The sequence below is a fragment of the Barbatula barbatula genome (genome assembly GCF_947034865.1).
Source record: "Barbatula barbatula genome assembly, chromosome: 12".
Lineage (NCBI taxonomy): Eukaryota > Metazoa > Chordata > Actinopteri > Cypriniformes > Nemacheilidae > Barbatula > Barbatula barbatula.
In genome coordinates, this window is record NC_136775.1 from 11,749,184 (window position 1) to 11,766,931 (window position 17,748).

Here is a 17,748-nt window from a genome sequence, read left to right on the forward strand (position 1 = left end):
AGAAAGGTGACAGCTGTCCTGACATGTCACCAGAATGCATCAAGTGCCGAGAGTTAACCTCGCAAGCACCGTTGTTCATCGAACACCTGTTTACTTAAGCCGTTTTTTTACTGCCCACACTTCCTAAACTTCTCAGTTTCTTCTATCATTCATTCCTATTTGTGGGCATCGATCGGCTTATTTACACGGCCCGTGGAAGCGACTAATCTTTCATCTACGCACTGTTTGCCACATCTGTCGAAATATTTGCGCAGAAATGCAGTTAGATAATAGCATGGCTTATGCCAGCCCTAACTCCTCTGGTTATAATCGCCGAGTAACGGAACGTGACAGCTGTCATTCTGCTTTCAGCGCTGGTTTACATCGACACTCCGCTTGCTTTAATAGGCTATAGCATGAAATAACCCGTACATCTCTTTACCTAAAATGGACGAAATCCAGGTGGTATTTTATTCTTTATCTAATCTATAAAGTGCACAGACGTAACAGCAGACTTGCCAGAGAAATTCTAGAGGAAAATGAACAGTTGTACACCAAGTCTCGTGGAGCTCAAACTGTTCTCTGTGACGTTGCGATGTACAGGGAAAAGTCGCCACCCAGCGGTGTTTACACAGCCACTTGGAAACAATAATAAGTATTATTGTCGATATTAAAAAGATCAAACTTATTTAAAAAATACATTTTATCTCTGTAAAAACACCGATCTTCAGGAAAGGACTTTATATCAGGTCGTCACATAACAACACTAAAAAAGGGAATCCCTAATTTGCATATCAACATTTTAAAATAGCATTTTATAATTACTGAATAAACTTTCAAAATCAGTTCTATTGTGGTTTTGGTAGTTAAAGTAGCAAGATGTGCCCCCACAAAATTATGGTTGAAATAATGTCTTTAGTTGCTTCTTAAAGAAGGAATTATCCTTATTTACCTATTTTGTAAGATTGCTACAGCTTAAAGAATGTAATTGTTTGGTCCTACAAAATACGTTTTCTATACAAAGACATTTATACTAGAATGTATTTTAGGTGCCTTCAGACTTTTCAAAGTGACTTACAGAGAGTTCAGAGAGCAAAATAAAGCGATATGTCAGACAGGAGCAATAATACAATAGGTGCTGATACAAAGTTACTAGTTCCAACAAAAGCCAAAACTATACCTTTTGAGATAAAGAGAGAGTTTTATTTTCATTTGTCCGTCAAGTATTAACACAAGAGATGGCTTTTACGTAGGTTTTTGAATGTAGTTAGACATGTGGTTGACAGGACTGAGTTCGGAAGAATTTTTCACCAGGAAGAAGGCAATACAAGACGCCTTGTCTATCAAAAAAATATTATTTATTCATTTTGTAAATTATTTTGTAATATTGTAAAATTGCTACAGCTTTAAGAATTCAGTTGTTTGATGCTAAAAAAATACGTTTTTTATAAGACATTTTATTACAAACATATTTTGTTTCTTCAGTAGACACCTTATAAAATCTCCACAAATAAAGGGCCACTACAAAGTACTCTTTTGATTTAGTTTTTAATTGAACAAAAACAATCTTCAAAAACGTTAAATGCGTGTTAAAAAGATGAAGAATATACAGATTCACGTGCTGGTAGAAGGAAATGTTATTGCTTTAGTTTTACAGCGGTGAATCAATTAACGGTGTGTGATACAACACAAACACAGCAGATTGTTCTGGATCACGATACGGAGGAACAAAATACAGGGAAATGAAACAGTTTAGGTCCACAAAGGTGCATATGATTGGTTTGTGCCACCCACCCGCTTACAGCAGATGCAAATCAGAGTTTGGCTGCATGCAGTATTTACCAGGAGCTGCAGATTTTTTAACCACGCATATAAACAAATGTTAAAACAACACGCATTGTATAAAAAGACACTCTAAAAATGAAAGTTAGAAAACGATTTTCAAAGTTATTAATCCTTACAAAATATATACATACAATATATACACATACATAAACACACACACACATATATAAACTCACAGTAGACTTTATATATACATCTTTGTGCATATGTATCTGTATGTACATTATGTATACATTTTACCCAATCAGATGTTGGTATGCAGAAATTTACACCCTTCAATGTAAAGTGCTGCAAAAAATAAAAAATAATTTGACTCTAAATGATACAGTAGCAGTTTTGTCAGAGACTGATACGCCATGACCATGTCAAACCTTAAAGTTAAAAAAAAATTACAACCTGCATTTGCTGAATCCAATAAAATTTTTATCTAATTGGGATTCTATTAACTTCGGTAAATATGTGACATTACCTTATCAAATCTGTCTTTTATTGACAGGAAAATTCTATTATGTTCTACATAAAATCTCTAATGATGAATAAGAGCAATGTCACCACTACAGCTGGTAGCAATAATTGGTTGCAAACACAATTCCGCAGAGTGAGGGGAAACCCAATTAAATGAATTAGAGTATCATGTCTATTTTGGCTTAGGTTTATAACTTTGTTGCCAACGCAGCACCCTTTTCTGCTTGGTCATGACAAATGAACCTACATTTTCAAAACCAAAAGGCTCACCCGGCTTTCCCCCCATCGAAGGAATAAACCTTCCCTAGAGTAACCATACTCATATTCCTGTCCTCTCATATCACACAGTATCTATTATTCTCTCTCGCCGCCAGCCACACATCCACCCCCCATCCCTCACTTTGTTATCATGCTACCCCTGAAAGACTTGAGAAGTTGAATGCAAGTTGTTGTTTGTGCTGGAGCATCTATTAGGACCAACAGCACAGCCCTGACTGGCACCTGCGCACCCACTGTCCATGCTTCTGGAATCGCACTCAAAGCTTTTTTCTTCTAAGGGCTTCCCAATCCAGTTGCCATATCCATGCTGCGTAAGCGTCAGGAAGAACAGCCTCTTGGCATCCTGGAACGAAGTGGCGGCCATCTTAGCGTGGGCGTAAGAAGGTAATGCCAGCAGATCTATTCGCCCCGCGCTCTGGCACAAGCGATGGAAAAGACGGAACAGATTTGACTTGGAGACCCTCGATACCTCCATCTTGGGACTGGCATGAAAAGAAACAGCAGGTGTCATGGATGAAAGCCAGTTGCAAGGTATTGAAATGCTGAGGAAAAACTGATTCAACTAGGTGCAAAAGTGGTTTGTTTCATGCTATTGGCAGGTTATTAAGAGAAACGCACCTGTCAAATTTGCCTTTGGTTCCATCCAGGACCTCCACAGTAAACTGGTCTGGCTGACTCCAGTTAACACTCGATTCTTTGGTCTTACCTGTGTGACGTGTTGAGTCATACACACTTACCCTGCCCACCTGCAGAGGCCGATAAAGAAAATAAAAGCCATTACAAACAAGTAAAAAATGAAACCAAATGTTTTACTGCAGTCCAGTCACATATCTTTGATTGCTTGGCAGCACTCTGACGGTACCTCAGGATGGTTGAGAGTAAAATTTGGCGGTAGACTGTTTCCAAACTTATCCCCGTCTCTGGCCAATCGGCAGCATACCGCTCGGGTCAAGTGACCGTGGCTGTAGAGGTATCCTAACACATATAAAAACATTAACAAATCCATTAACAAAGTTTGAACCCAAATTATTATGCAAAACCACTCAAAGCATAGCTGGAAATGCAGTACCAAGTGTGATGGAGCGCAGGTAAACAGGGTGGATAAAGTGGCTCAGCAGTGCCCCCTGTAGGCCAAGCACGTTCCATCGCAGGATCTTGTCGCTGCAGCTCATGGTTCTCAGACGCTCACCGTGCTGAATGCCATCCCAGGTTGGTACGATCTCACTGGACTCAACAGGGATAGTGCCCTCACCTTAAAGAACAGTCAAATAAGAACAGTTACAGGAGAGAACACTAAAAGCAAACAACTGGGAAATGTACGTCAACTCAGTGAAGGAGTAGAACCTAAAAAGTGAATGTTATAGTACATTACACAGTAAGGATGTACAGTAAGAGACGAGTGTTATGTTTTGTGTATGTTCTGACATAATGACTCTGTTCAGTTCATATTAACTTGTAAAGATTTCCAAGTCAGGAAATTCTAGCACTATACACTGTAGATGTGACATTTCCAGTCAAAACTCAAAATATAAATTACCAATAAATTGTCAATAGGGGTTTAGTAAAATATAGATGATTCAGAGTCCAGACATAAGAAACATATCTTTGCACAAGTTTTCTATTTTAAAAGAGACAAAACGTGTTATGGATGCAAAAAAAAGGATCCACGTTTTTGAGCGATAACACAATTTTTGGATTTCAGTGAATTAAATGGATTCACCCCCCAAAAATGAAATTTCTGTCATGAATTACTCCACCCCCCCGGTTCTTCCAAACTGAATTGTTCCAAAATGGTGCCCTAGAACTGTTGCTTTCCTCAATTCTTCAAAAATGTCAAAGAAAAAAAAGCTTTAAAACTTTGGTGATTTTACTACCCATGTGAATTCTCAAAGACACCAAATTACTTGCATTTTGAGGTTGACATTTTCACTGCAATGTCCAGTCATTTTTAAATGAAGCGTCTGCAAAACGCATAAATCATAAGCGCCGTGAAATAATGTGTGAATTTGTGTGAGGCATTTACTTGTCAGCAATGTTGAACAAAGGAGCTAGCACAAAAGACGTCCACTGGAAAGGTCAAGGTTTCGATAACATTGAAATGCACACATTTTTAAAGGTGCCATAGAATGGAAAAATGTTTTTACCTAGGCATAGATGAATAATAAGAGGTCTGTACATGGAAATTAAATATCGTGAGCCTCAAACACTATTGTTTCCTCCTCCTTATGTAAATCTAGGTGCGAGCTGCCCAGAGACACGTCTTCTTTATACAACGCGAGCTGACACACGCCTTCTTTCTATAGTTATAAAGTCAGGCAGGTTTGTATAAGCTGAGCGTCATCTTTAAACAGTTAGGCCGTGTTCACACTTGACTTCTTAGTTGAAGCTGCTTTCGTCTGTTTTATATTATAACCCTCAAAATGTTTTACATTACAAGGCCTTATAAAGTCAGCCACGTCTGATCTGTATCGTGTTAGTTTATATGCCCCTTTAGCCTTGTTTATATTTGTTTACAATAACATTTTAAAGCACAGATCAGCGAGAGTTATGTGACGAAAGTGAAACCTGGGACAATATCAAGCAGGCCTCGCTCAGCGTTAGATACTGATTTAAAAAGGGGGCAATTCCGACTATATTGCTATTAGAACCCCTACTGCAAGCAGTAGGCTGTGATTTTATTCATCTTCCAATTCACGCCTGACAGCAGCGATCGGTTTGCTGTGTGAGCTACAGGCATGAGCTGCGCAGCAAAACAAGCCAATAAGAGCAGAGCTCAACCTTAATATTCATGACCCTTACAAATAAGGTAATAAGAGACCTTTTCATTCTAGGGACGAATCCTAGGGTTGTAAATGGACATCCGTTAAACCGTTTCTGAATAATTTTTGCAATTAATAAGCCACATACCTTCTATGTAGACATCAGAGAGCAATTTAACATATTGTACCCATGATTTCTTTGGCACCCTTAAAGCGCTAATCTAGTGTATTTGGCACTGAGGGTGGTCACACGTTTGCCAAACGTTTGACACTTTGCATTAAAATAATGCTTTTATTACGGAAGTGATGGTTATCCCTTACTGTTAAAAGGCCTTTCTAAATAATGTTTCCTGATAAAATGACATCTGCTATATTCATAAATGTATTGTGATAATCTGATGGCCATGCAATTGATTCTCTACTATTGCACTAGTCATCATATGGTTTGCCTGGCAATCGGCTACTTTCACTGAGCTATGAGAGGCACAAGATCTATTTTAAGCACTGCAATATTTACTGTTTGGCCGAAATATTATGACTAAAAAAACCAAGAACACATGGTCCATGTAATGTTTTTTTTTTTTATTTCTACATAATACATTTTGCTTTCATAAAAGATCTAATATTCATGGCATTTTTTGTTTCTTACCATTTTCCACTTTGGTTCTAAGCTTGCCCTGTTTGACGTTCTCAAAGAGAGGCATGTGTCCAGAACCGTTTATATCAGCTCTCTCGCTGCAGGATTTATCGAAGAGAGCGCCGTCACCACAAGGAGCAGTGCTGTGAGAAAAAGCATGAAAACAAAGTCATCAATGTTTAGAAATGAATATCTGTTGTAATTATAGCTCGCATTTATATCTCACCTAATGTACAGATGAAAGGTGATGTCAGATTTGATCTTGAGCTTGCCATCCTCCGCCAACTCAAAAATAGTCTCTTCACTGGGACTTTCCCAATGCTTCATCAGCTCACTGTACAAAAACCTAGAGGTATAGTCATAGAGGTATATGGGTTATCAAACAGATAAAAACCTTTTTTATTTTTACAAAAACAATTATCTATTGAGGCAATTTTCCTGTTATTTGTCGTCCAATTTAAGCACAATGAAACATTAAGAGATATAAAGAGAAATCAAAGCGCCAAAGAAGCATGGAGTCAAACAGTCAGCATATAAAGCTGCAGTGAAATAAGACTCCTTCATATTGAACGATAAGACAGTAAGAGTGCAAGATTGAGAGAAAGATGAATCATGGGAAGGAGTCGGAGAGTGTTCCGCTGTAAGATGATACCGGATGAAGCCTCTCCTGGAGATGATTTCAGCATGGCAGTCATTAACCGTGTCCCCTCGAAGACTGAGCTCCTCTCCTTTAACACAGCGGTTTCCTACAGGCAAAAAGAGTTAAAAATGACATCTAGTCTCTAACAGGCTGATGCGTCACACTGGACTTGTGTCTGTTGTGTATGTGGGTTTGTACCCGTCCCCAAGCTGACAACTGTGCCAAGACTGTCCGTTCCTTTCTTCATAACGAAGGTGGCGAGAATCTTTCTACCCAGAAGGCTGTGCTGGATGCGTGTTGTGAGGGCATTAAAGCGCTGATGGCTCAGCATGGCAATCTGATCGTGCATCGTACTGCCCGATACTGGCAGCTGGAACAAACAAATTATTTTATTATATATCATATATAAGCTTTTAAAGGGAATACTCCACCCAAAAATGAAAATTCTATCATGAACAGGTCGCTGGTTTGACTGTAGCTTTTTCAAATTAAACACTGTGCATTTCAAACAGGACATATCGCCCTCCGAAGGGCTTTTTGGAAATGGGACACCACATAAAACCTAGCTAAAAAAAAGAAGATAACTTAATTTTTTTATTGGTCCTTTTGTCATGTGAAATTTAAACGTTTTTTCCCAGTAGAGTTTACACATCAAGAGCTTTACTCTTCGAAGGGAGTAGGACATTGGGATGACTTCGGAATGTGAAATATGGATGTAGTTCAGAAAGCGGGAAATCTCTGAAAAATCCGACATTTATTGATTTACTAGCAAGCATACTTTATCAGATGTAGTAATCGTATTTCATTTATTTAGAAGTCATTTTTACTCATATCCGCAGATTATTTAAAAATAAATGAACTATGTTTTATTACAGCATCTTAAAAAGAAATCCCTTTGACTTTAATTTAATCATCCAGTTTCTTAAGGTCTCAAACTGGGAAGCTTTTTAAACACTATTGATGGAATTTTGATCTATGCTGGATTCTTATTAGCTGCTTTTTATATATATAATTGGGTCCCGGAAATCTTTTTTTTTTATGTTTTTTTTACTTAAAGATTTTAAAGAAGTTACAACATAATTCCCGTAGTTCCCTTTGTTTTAGATATGTTGGTTTGTTATTATTCTAAAATGTGGAAAAATTTACATATAAGTGAGTAAATGTCCAAAACTTTTGGAGGGTAGTGCATATTTTTTAATAATTTCAAATAGTAATTTCAAAGATTAAATCCTAAACCTCCAGATTGAAAGATTTTTAAGACTATGACAAACAGTTGTCGTCAATCTTTTGAACCCTAGTGTACGGTGGCATGAATATTTAATATTCCCAGCAATAGAAGCCACCAAAATGAAACAAAATCATGCCATCACATGCAGATGCCATTTTACCAAGATACTGAGACTGACTTGCCCACACTACATTTACAAGACATTGTCACATATATGCAGGGGAAAAATAAGAAATATTCTTTCAACTACTCATCTTTTTAAATTTACCTCACTTTTTGCAGGTGTGGCAATTTCTACATTATTATGAATAGAAAGTACCGGGCCAACATTTACAGTGAGTGTAAAAATGGCAATAGTCGGATGCATATATATATATATATATATATATATATATATATATGAATATTACTTGCGGACAGATGTAAAGGTATCTTTGTAATACAGTCAAAAATCACTACCAAACTGAATGAGACGGTGTGTGTTTAATACCTCTGGTGTGAGCTCTCCGGTACGTGCTGCTTTTTCTGCCTCTCCTATAAGCACCCGGAGTGCAGCATCTGCTGCCTCCTGCTTCCCCTGCTTCTTATTACTAGCACACACAGCAGGAAACCATCGCCCTCCCAATTTAGCCTGGTATGTAAACCTGAGAGAGAGATACGGAGAGAGAGAGGGGTGTAAATATGTGCGACATTTGATCTTTTTATTGTGTGGTAGAGTAGTGGGGAGTCGAGCACACGGAGATATAACTCCTGCTGCTTCTTTAATAAGAACATAAAGATGTGAAATTTGACCAGGTGAGAGTAAGTGCGTGTACTTGGGCTCGTGTGGCTGTCCCGACTGGCCGACCATGCGGATCTCCGCAGCGAAGCCCCGAGCACGGGCGTACTCCAGCAAGCCGGACACGGCGTTGTTGTTCAGGTGGTTGATGAGGTCTCCAACGCCAGCCTCATGGGCCGCCTGAAGCTCTGCTGCTGTCAGTGGGGGGAGCGAGGGGCATGCAGGCAACGCCGGCTGAGATTCGTTTTCATTCAGCGGACTGAAATTACCTGAAGGCTGGAAGAGAAAGATTGTGTTCAATCGAGCGGCACATAGATAAACACGGAGGGATGAACACGGCTGAACGTGGGATGTCGAAGCAGTGGGGGTCCCAAAATGAAGAGGATGGGAATATCTGTGTGTCACAGTAACTTATAGTTTCACATAAAAAAACTGTCATGGTCAAATGTTTAACAAAACTAAATCTATGGTTTATCACATATATTCTAAATGCATTAAAAGAATAAATCGTCTTCAAAATGAAAATTCTGTCGTTAACTCAACCTGTTGTCATTTTAAACCTGTGTGATTCTCTTTCTTCTACAAAGATATTTTGAAAAATATCATTGGTCCCCACTGACTTTAGTACGGACTCTAAACCAATGCAAGTCCAACGTTTTTGGTTACCAACATTTAAAAAAAATATTCTATTGTGTTTTGCAGAAAAAAGAAAGTCATACAGGTTTAAAATGACAAGAGGATATGCAAAATGACAGAATTTTCATTTTGAAGGTGAACTATCCCTTTAAGAAAATGTTTGTGTTTGCAGTGTAAAATTAAGCTCAACTTTGGGAATTGTTTAGGAAGCTTGGCAAAACATAAAACATCCAAAGGTTATTGATTTAAGGTCCATAAGAATGGATATGAAATATTACTTCAAGACAGGAACAACAAACTGCTAATAACTAATAAAACATGAGTCAATTATTTAGCAAATTTATACAGCAAGATATTTGCCTTTCAAATAAAATCCTTATTTCCAGATATGCTGTGGTTTGCATTTTTGTCCAGTAAATAGATAAAAGGTATAATGTTGTCTATATTTTTACCATACACCTCATATGCAGTAGTCATATTGATGGTATAACCTTTTTTCTTTTGGCCACTGCTGTATTCAAGTCAGCAGAAATTGCAACAAAACTCAATACATAAAAAGACAACAAACGTAACATTTAGTGCATCACAGCCCTGCAATTGATTAATGCATTTATCTGTATCAGTTTGTAACATTACTCTCTGCTTTCTTGCACAAACTCACAAAGGCTCTTGTTCTGTCTTCCTTCATTCTTTACCTTGTTAACATGCAGTAGTCCATCTCCCATTAGTGCTTTCACAGCCTCCTCTGCTGCCAGCTGCCTCGCTGCTTTCTTACTTGGTGCTGAGGCTTCTGGGAAGAGTCGCTCACCAACCATGACCCTAAACATAAACCTGAAACAGGAAGTCAAATAGCAGCAAGGGGAGATGAGAGGAAAAATAAATGAGATTGAGTGAGTCTGAGTGAACATAGTATTTTTTTAATTAATAAAACACACTACATTCTTTTTAACCAACATTAAATTAAAAAATTTTTGTATGGTCATGCTACTCTAGTAAACACTGCTTTATATACACATCAAAGCCAGAAAGCAGAATCTCCCTTTGACTTAAGGCCAAACATGTTTAAGCAGCAGCAGACAGGATTTGCATGATTCCTTGCTTGACTCATGATCTGCTTAACAATCAGAAACAGACCTAAACTGCAAATTTTTAAATACCGAAATCAGGCTTAATTCTTATTAGGGGCCGTTCACATTTCATAATTTATTACAAATGAAACTACCCACAAGAGAGTACCCTCTATAAACACACAACTTAGACTTAAAGGAGCAACTTGCAACAAACATTCAGAATTTCGCAAACTGTAAAGCCCTTAAGGTAAGAACTTCGGATCTACAATTGCGAAATCATGGGAAGACAGGGATTTGATACAGACTCTGCTCTATGCCAACGAAAAATGGCTTCCTGTTTCATCTAATATTCTCAGAGCAAATACAAACCCAACTCAAGGACATACCATATTAAGAGAAGTACGAGAAAGATGAGCTAGAACAAGGGCAAAGATACGGATGAAAATTATAGTCCTTCAGGGTGAGACAAAGCAAACATTGAGACTCATTCATGAAACAAGAGCAGAAATCATTTTTGTGTAAATCATTCATGAAAATCTTCATATTTTCAAAATGTAATTGGTAGGAAATCAATTTACACCTGCTCCTTACCAAGTGCATAAAATATTTTTTGCACAGCTGTCCAACCTCAGTGGAGGAGAGGCGGGACAAACACTGCATTGACCAACCGTCATACACATTATACAACAATAGAGAACTTAATATTGCTGGTTACTGCATTTGTATAACGGTCTATTCAGTAATATTATTCAAAATAAGACACTAGTAACATGTAACTGTCATGGATATTCCAAATCACAACAACTAAAGTGTCTCCCGAAAAACATGCAGTGCATCCATAGCACGCTCAAGCGCCACCAGCTGGTCATCTTCAGAAGAGCACCAGGTATTATTATTTTAGCTGGCTAAAAACACTTGGTTGGACACAGTTTAACTGATTAATTTATTAGTAACCTATTAGTCCCTTATGCATTTATGCAATATAATAAAGCCAAACCATAGAATGAAGACAAGCCTGCTCAAGTGATTTTGAGGAATTCCTTACCATACACACATTTTACTGTGAGATCTGATGTTTACGAAGTATTTGTGAATCCGGAAGAATGTTTTCGGGAAGGTCTGTTTTACGTGCAAATTACTCAGAAATAACTCATATATACAAATGTTTCAAAGTTTGCAGTCTCATTTTAAAGCTTCAGTGTATGAAATTTAGCGACATCTAATGGTCAGGCTGCAAACTGCAACTTAAGGCTCACTCCACCCCTCCCTTTTGAAGCACTACGGTGGCTGACACAGGACAAAGACGTTGTTACGTTTTCGCTTCTTTGCCGAATGAGATTAAGTATTTATGAAACGCACACTACAGTGCAGTTTATCCATTTAGGGCAACTGTAGAAACAACATGGCGAATTCCATATAAGGCGGCCTGTGGTGTATGTAGATACCTCAGCATTCTAAGGTAATAAAAACATAACGCTTCATTGTGTAAGGTCTCTACACACTTTTGAAAACATATTTATGTATATTATATTGCATTTTGTGTCAAGCGATCCTCCAAAAAATGACACACTGGACCTTTAAGATTTTAATGACAAAGGTAATTAAGGACACTGTGTGTGTGTGTGTGTGTGTGTGTGTGCGTGTGCATGCTTGTGAGAGTGAGAGAGAGAGAGAGAGAGAGAGAGAGAGAGAGAGAGAGAGAGAGAGAGAGAGAGAGAGAGAGAGAGAGAGAGAGAGAGAGAGAGTGAGAGTGAGAGAGAGAGAGAGAGTGTATGAGAGTGTGAGAGTGGAAAAGAAACAAGGAGAGATGGGAAATAACATAAATGGAGAGGTGCACTAAAGACAGTGAGAAAGGAGAGGTGAGAGTACAGAAGGTTTATGGAGAGTGTGAGATTATGCTGGTGTGGAGAGAGTGTAAGGATGGCATGTGGATAAATGCACTTTGAAAACAGAACTATTTCATGAAGAGTGTGTTTTACTTCGGATCATGAGGAGGCCCTTCCTTTCCTGTGTTGATAAACTGGATGCCGTTCCCACTTCGCTGGCTGTGCTCCATCAGGACTGACACAGGGTTCTTTCCTCCAGGAAGGGACCTGGACAGAGCCTGAGGGGGGGTATCTTCCTCACCCTGTATTGAGAGGCACAACAGGTAATGAAAGGCTATAAAACACTCCCATGACAGATTAAATGATCAGAGTTGATAAAAGCATCATGCAACTTGGAACTACAAGAAGGAAAGTCAAGCATACCAGCAAATCATCTGCAAGTTCCGTGGTTGATTCAGCTGTCTCAATGTCCGGTTTGTCATCTGCATCTCCTAATCCTCCCTCCATCTCTCTAGAAAGAGTCTTCAGGGTTATGGCTGCAGCATCTTTTTTGGCCGTTTTTTTGCTGGAAGCCTCGGCTGGTGGAAACCTTCGACCATCTAACATAACCTGCATCCGAAACCTGGTGATGAACAGCAAAATATTCGAGATAAAAAAAATATCTTAGTTGAACAAATCTTGAATCATGCACACACATTAAATGCTCAGATTCTTTAAATGACATGAGGGAAGATAAATTATGACAGAATATTCTTTTTTGGTTGAACTATCCCCTTAATACCTCAAACACACACACTTTCACCAACCTTGGGTCGTGCGAGGGGCCAGATTGGTCCAAGAGTAGAAATTCACAATTATATCCAAGGTGCTGCGCAAACTCCATCAGTCCACTGACTGGGTTCTTACTCTGGGCCTCTCTTAGTTTCTGCAATCTGCTCAACTCCGGACTCTGTGCCGGGGGAGGGGGAGCAGCCACCGATACAGCAACCTCTGATCTGATAAAGTTCAAGAACTCTGGGATATCGTCAGACGCCCACTGCGAGCGTCCTCCTCCATTACTGGGCATTTCGCGATAGTAGGAAAACTGACGGGGAGGACAAGGGTAGGTGGTGCAAGAAGAAAGGTTCCTGGGGTTTGGGGGAAAAGCCTCAAGATTTTGCAATATGCTACCAAAATCACTTTCCTTGTCTTCTGCCAACATGCTCACTGGATTTTCACTCCTGTCCATCAGCTCTGCTGTTGTAAACTCACTGGTCTCAATTCCACTAGTCCCCTCCAACTTAACAGCAGCCACGTCTGCAATCCCTTTTGTTGGCGAGGTTAACATCTCATCGATGTTCATTTCCTGTTTTATGGGTGCGGCGGCTTTCCTTTGCCGGTCCATCTTTCCCTGGCGATGTGCACTAAGCTCCCAGGTCGGCGGAGTAACTTCTGCGTTATGTCTCACATCACCCTGTTTCTCCATGGCGTAGAGTGTTGGGTTAACCTGCTTGGCACTTCGCAGGCTGAGGTTTTTGGCGATCACGAGGGCGTTAGACTTGCCCGATTGATAGAGGTACTGCAGGATCTGCTCTTTGATGTCTTTAGAGCCTGCCATTGTTGATGCGCTTACCGAATGCGTTGTAGGTAAAAGTGTTGGCTGAGGCTTGTCAGAAAAATATATAAAAGTATGGTCGTCTTCACGGTCCTTCGATTCAGAGACCTCGGATTCGTCGTTACTATCACTGTTGTCCTCAAGTGTCTGTGCTTCAGGCTTAGCGCTGGTGCTGTTTAGTTTAGCTTTAGAGTCTTGATTTATGGATGAACTTTCACGGTGTTCTTTATCGGCATCCTTTGAAGACTGTGCTCTGTGTCTATTGTTGACGGGCTCGCGGTCGTCTTCCCTGCGGAGCCTCCAAAGGGGAGGAGTGTCACTTTGTTTCACTGCTTGCTGTGACTTTAAGAGGGCATACAAGGCCGCATTAATAAACTTCTTGGGCAGATGGAGCTTTTTGGCCAGGACCTTGGCCTGAATGGTCTCGTCTGGCCCGAGTGACGTCAAAAAAGACAGAACCTGTTTCTCGATCTCAGGGGTCAAACAGAGAAACTCTCTGGTGGTGCCAGACGAACTGGACACTTTGCTGGCACAGCTACGGTTGGACAAGAAGGGGTCAGAGTACTCTACCCTTTTCACTCGGTCGTCTAAAGACAGACTATGAAGACCCGACGACAGACTGGATGTGTTATCTACCTGTGCATTCCAGTAGTGGTTACTGTATTGATTTAGATTCTGATAATTCTGACTCTTCTGTTGTGGGTGACTCCACTTTTTCTGAGGTCCAGGTGCATATCCAAAATTCGGTTCTCTTTGCCAATTTGCTCCGTTGTAGCCTTCTCTTCTTCCAAAACCACCACTGCTTGTTTTAAAGTTGCGATAACCAGTTTGGTACTGATGAGTTCTATTTGTGCTCTCTTCGCCTCCAGTGGAAGCCTGCAGCTCCCGTTGATGGGACGCGTTGAACTGAGGGGCATGTGCACTCTCCCCCCTCAGAAAATGCACCTGTTGTTGTTGGAAGCTCACAACATTAGAATCAGAGATATGATCACTGCTGTGCTGGGGGGATGACCAGTGGGGCGTATCATAGGGAGAAGAGGGGAAAAAAGGACCGCGAGGATGCACACCAGGTGTGGCAGGACGGGAGGTGTGATATGAAGGGTTTGTGTACCTGCCAGATGCAGAGCCGGGGCTTGGGACACGAGGGCCCCGCGTGCGACTGTTGGAAAGATGAGGCGGGGAATCAAAACGAGGTCTTCCTTGGTGGGCTGGAAAGGAGTATCGCTGATAATCGTTGTGAAACCCTCTACCTCTGCTCATAGCGCAGGGGTGGGGGTGTAGCGTTGGGCACGGACAAAGTGCCTCGTGGATGCGTGCACACGTTTTAATGATCCTCAATCGTCTGCTAAATGTGATGTTACTTAGTCTGTGCACTGCTTCTGAAATCACAAGAGGGGCAGAGAACAGCAAAATAATCAATGAAATAATTTATCCTACATTGTCATTGCACACATACAAATCCTGTTTAAAATTTTCTTGGCATCACAGGAGTCATTTGAGAGTCCTGGTAAAGAGGCACAGATGAATTTAACAAAACCAGTGTATTCCTGGCTTAGCAAGTAATTTGCAGAACCTTATGGTGACAGAAAGTGGCCATAGGTAATAGAAGGAAGACGGCCATATCAAGGGCATTCCCTCTCAGCCGGGATGCACAAAATATTGGCAGATAACATGTGTAGAAAGCTTGGTCTGGGGTAAATCACAGTAGCCTATCATTTCAGGTTATCATTACAAAAGGGTCAACATTTTTTTTTATAACATTTCACTTATTTTATCTGCTACAAAGTTTACTAATTATTTATAAAAAGTGATAGCTAACTGATGTAGACGGGTTAATTATGTTTATGGAAGTTTGAAAGGATATGAAAAAACAATGGTTTATAATACGGTATACACAGATTTATCATATTTGCAAACTCAAATACTTGGCCGTTAAAACATTAACACTGACGCAAAGTTCACAATATAAGACAACGTTTCATACCGCCAAAACAGATGAACTTGGAATCGGCGCCTCGTCTGTCAGTCAGTCTGTCTGTCTGTCTGTAGCAGGAAGGACCGAATCAAATATTTACGTTCTGCTTATGAATTAAAACCTCTTTCGATTAAAACCCGAAACTGAATAGAAATGCATCAGTTTGTCAAAGCTCTTTCGAAATGTATTCGCTGTTTGCTTTTAAAAAACCGTTCAGGCCGTGAAACTCAACTAAATACGTAGTTTAGATCCTGAAACTCGTCTTATTGTCGTTAGTAATTTTTGCAAGACTAAACTTTCCTTATCATTTAAAGGACAACTGGACAAACAAAAACGTAAGCGATATTGCTATTCAGACTAAGCACATGTCGTTTTAAAGTTTCGCTTTCCATTCTTCTCAGCTCTTCGGTTACTGTATCAAATGGTCTCAAAACGCGCATTTCTCTACATCGACAGCAGGTGGCGCCATTAGTCACAGGCGTTCTTTTAGCACCATAAAACAATCATAAAGTTATCTGGAAAAAAAACATATTAAAATAAAATAATGTAAAACTGTTCTAACGTTTAAAAAAGTCCGAGGCGACTTTATTGATATTACTGCATGTCACTTGAAAGCAGGACATGAATACTGCAACGCACTAATCATTTTTATGACATGCCATTGAGCCATCAGTTTCGTTTCAGATTTCAGTACGCTGCAGACTGAAAGCAGACCGTAACCTGCGACCCTACAAGCTGCATAATACATGAGGTTACAGTACTGTGACCGTAATAAACTGCATTCCCGTTTATAACCTACTTTCCTAATGTGACAAAATTATTTAAGAGCGAAAGGTTTCTGGGATGCGCGTGTCCAAAAGGAAGATTATGTACGAGAGGACGTGAATTACGGACGCGACAAACAAACCGAATACTGTAGTCACAAAGGTGCAATCGTCTCCCGGAGGTGCTTTATAACCTAGATTCACTCAATACAGAGTCGAAAAACACGCAACTTGCAGCCTTGCACATCTAACGCAAAGAAACAGTATCCCAGACAGTCCGGCTATGTATGTACAACGGTATTGCATTGAATAATAACTATTGTACATACCCCAAAACAAACTTAAACTACGATGTTTTTGTTCTTGTCCGGTATAAAATCATATTTACAGTTTATCCATCCCATTTTAAAGACGTTGGTCACAAAACTGATCAATAGACTTGCATGGGCTAACGTTAAAATGCAATAGCCGTATGAACAACACTTTTTCACAAAAAGATATAAGCAAACATTGCGAGCAACGAATGCATAAAACTGAAGTACGCACAAAGTTCACTCTCTACTATAATATAGTGATGACTTTTGTCGCTTGGGTAAGTTACATTAGAAGGACACTAAATATTTAATAGCAGCCATTCTAACAAATTCAACTGATTTGCTATATTTTTTACTCCAATGGACTAAATACAAGTACGTGAGCCCATAAACATAGAACAACACGAAACAGCGTCTCGGCTTTGAGTTAAACAACAACGATATGCATCAAAGAAGAAAGCGTCATTGGCGTGAAGCATCTTTCTCTTACTCCCACCGAGTCCCTTTCTGTTTCGTTAACAGCGGAACACAACGATAATCTAAATAAAATAGGTTACTAGAAATAGTATACTTACGTGCGCAGACAATATGCACAACGTGGAAATGCTCAGTACGAGTATGAGAGGACACATGCGGAATAAAAACACAACGCTGGTGAACGATAATGAAATACGGCGCATAGATGCGACGCTATTCTTGGCGCTCTGCGATGACGTATGTGTTTGTAACAACATGAAATGGACCTTCATGCATTTTACTGAAATACTACTGTAATATTCAAGGTACATTCAGAGGATGTTCACCCATCCGGAAGTCGGCAATTTTGCAGGCATTGAACGTAAACACTGCTATCGAACCTAATGGAAAATTCTTCTTCTTAATAACTGTGAAAATAAGCTCTTCGATGCAAGTCGATCACACCCGAGAATGGCTATAGCCATATGCTGTTACATGACTTG

At 39.8% G+C, this 17,748-nt stretch overlaps 1 protein-coding gene across 3 annotated transcripts; it reads right to left on the reverse strand.

Annotated features, from left to right (window-relative positions):
- Positions 1–1,510: 1,510 nt before the first annotated feature.
- Positions 1,511–17,497, reverse strand: adar (adenosine deaminase RNA specific). Of its 3 annotated transcripts, XM_079469999.1 has the most exons (16): positions 17,365–17,494; positions 15,721–15,779; positions 12,949–15,115; positions 12,566–12,764; positions 12,296–12,444; positions 9,942–10,077; positions 8,648–8,886; positions 8,323–8,476; positions 6,803–6,974; positions 6,617–6,710; positions 6,191–6,310; positions 5,977–6,107; positions 3,638–3,820; positions 3,431–3,543; positions 3,187–3,314; positions 1,511–3,050 (listed from the first exon to the last, which is right to left on the reverse strand). In XM_079469999.1, the coding sequence occupies exons 3-16, from the start codon at positions 14,994–14,996 to the stop codon at positions 2,702–2,704; spliced, it is 4,215 nt and encodes a 1,404-aa protein (XP_079326125.1). In that variant the 5' UTR covers positions 14,997–15,115; positions 15,721–15,779; positions 17,365–17,494; the 3' UTR covers positions 1,511–2,701. The 3 variants fall into 3 exon arrangements, with proteins under 3 accessions (XP_079326125.1, XP_079326124.1, XP_079326123.1); XM_079469998.1 differs by lacking the exon at positions 15,721–15,779 and having other exon boundaries at positions 17,365–17,497; XM_079469997.1 differs by lacking the exon at positions 17,365–17,494 and having other exon boundaries at positions 15,721–16,140.
- Positions 17,498–17,748: the final 251 nt, after the last annotated feature.

Excerpts from the sequence above, each read along its gene's own strand:
- adar (XM_079469998.1), bottom strand. The coding sequence starts at position 14,996 with ATGAGCAGAGGTAGAGGGTTTCACAACGATTATCAGCGATACTCCTTT. Across the intron at positions 6,311-6,616 it reads TCCAGGAGAGGCTTCATCCG|GTTTTTGTACAGTGAGCTGA; the intron begins GTATCATCTTAC and ends CTATACCTCTAG. Across the intron at positions 3,315-3,430 it reads TTACTCTCAACCATCCTGAG|GTGGGCAGGGTAAGTGTGTA; the intron begins GTACCGTCAGAG and ends CGGCCTCTGCAG.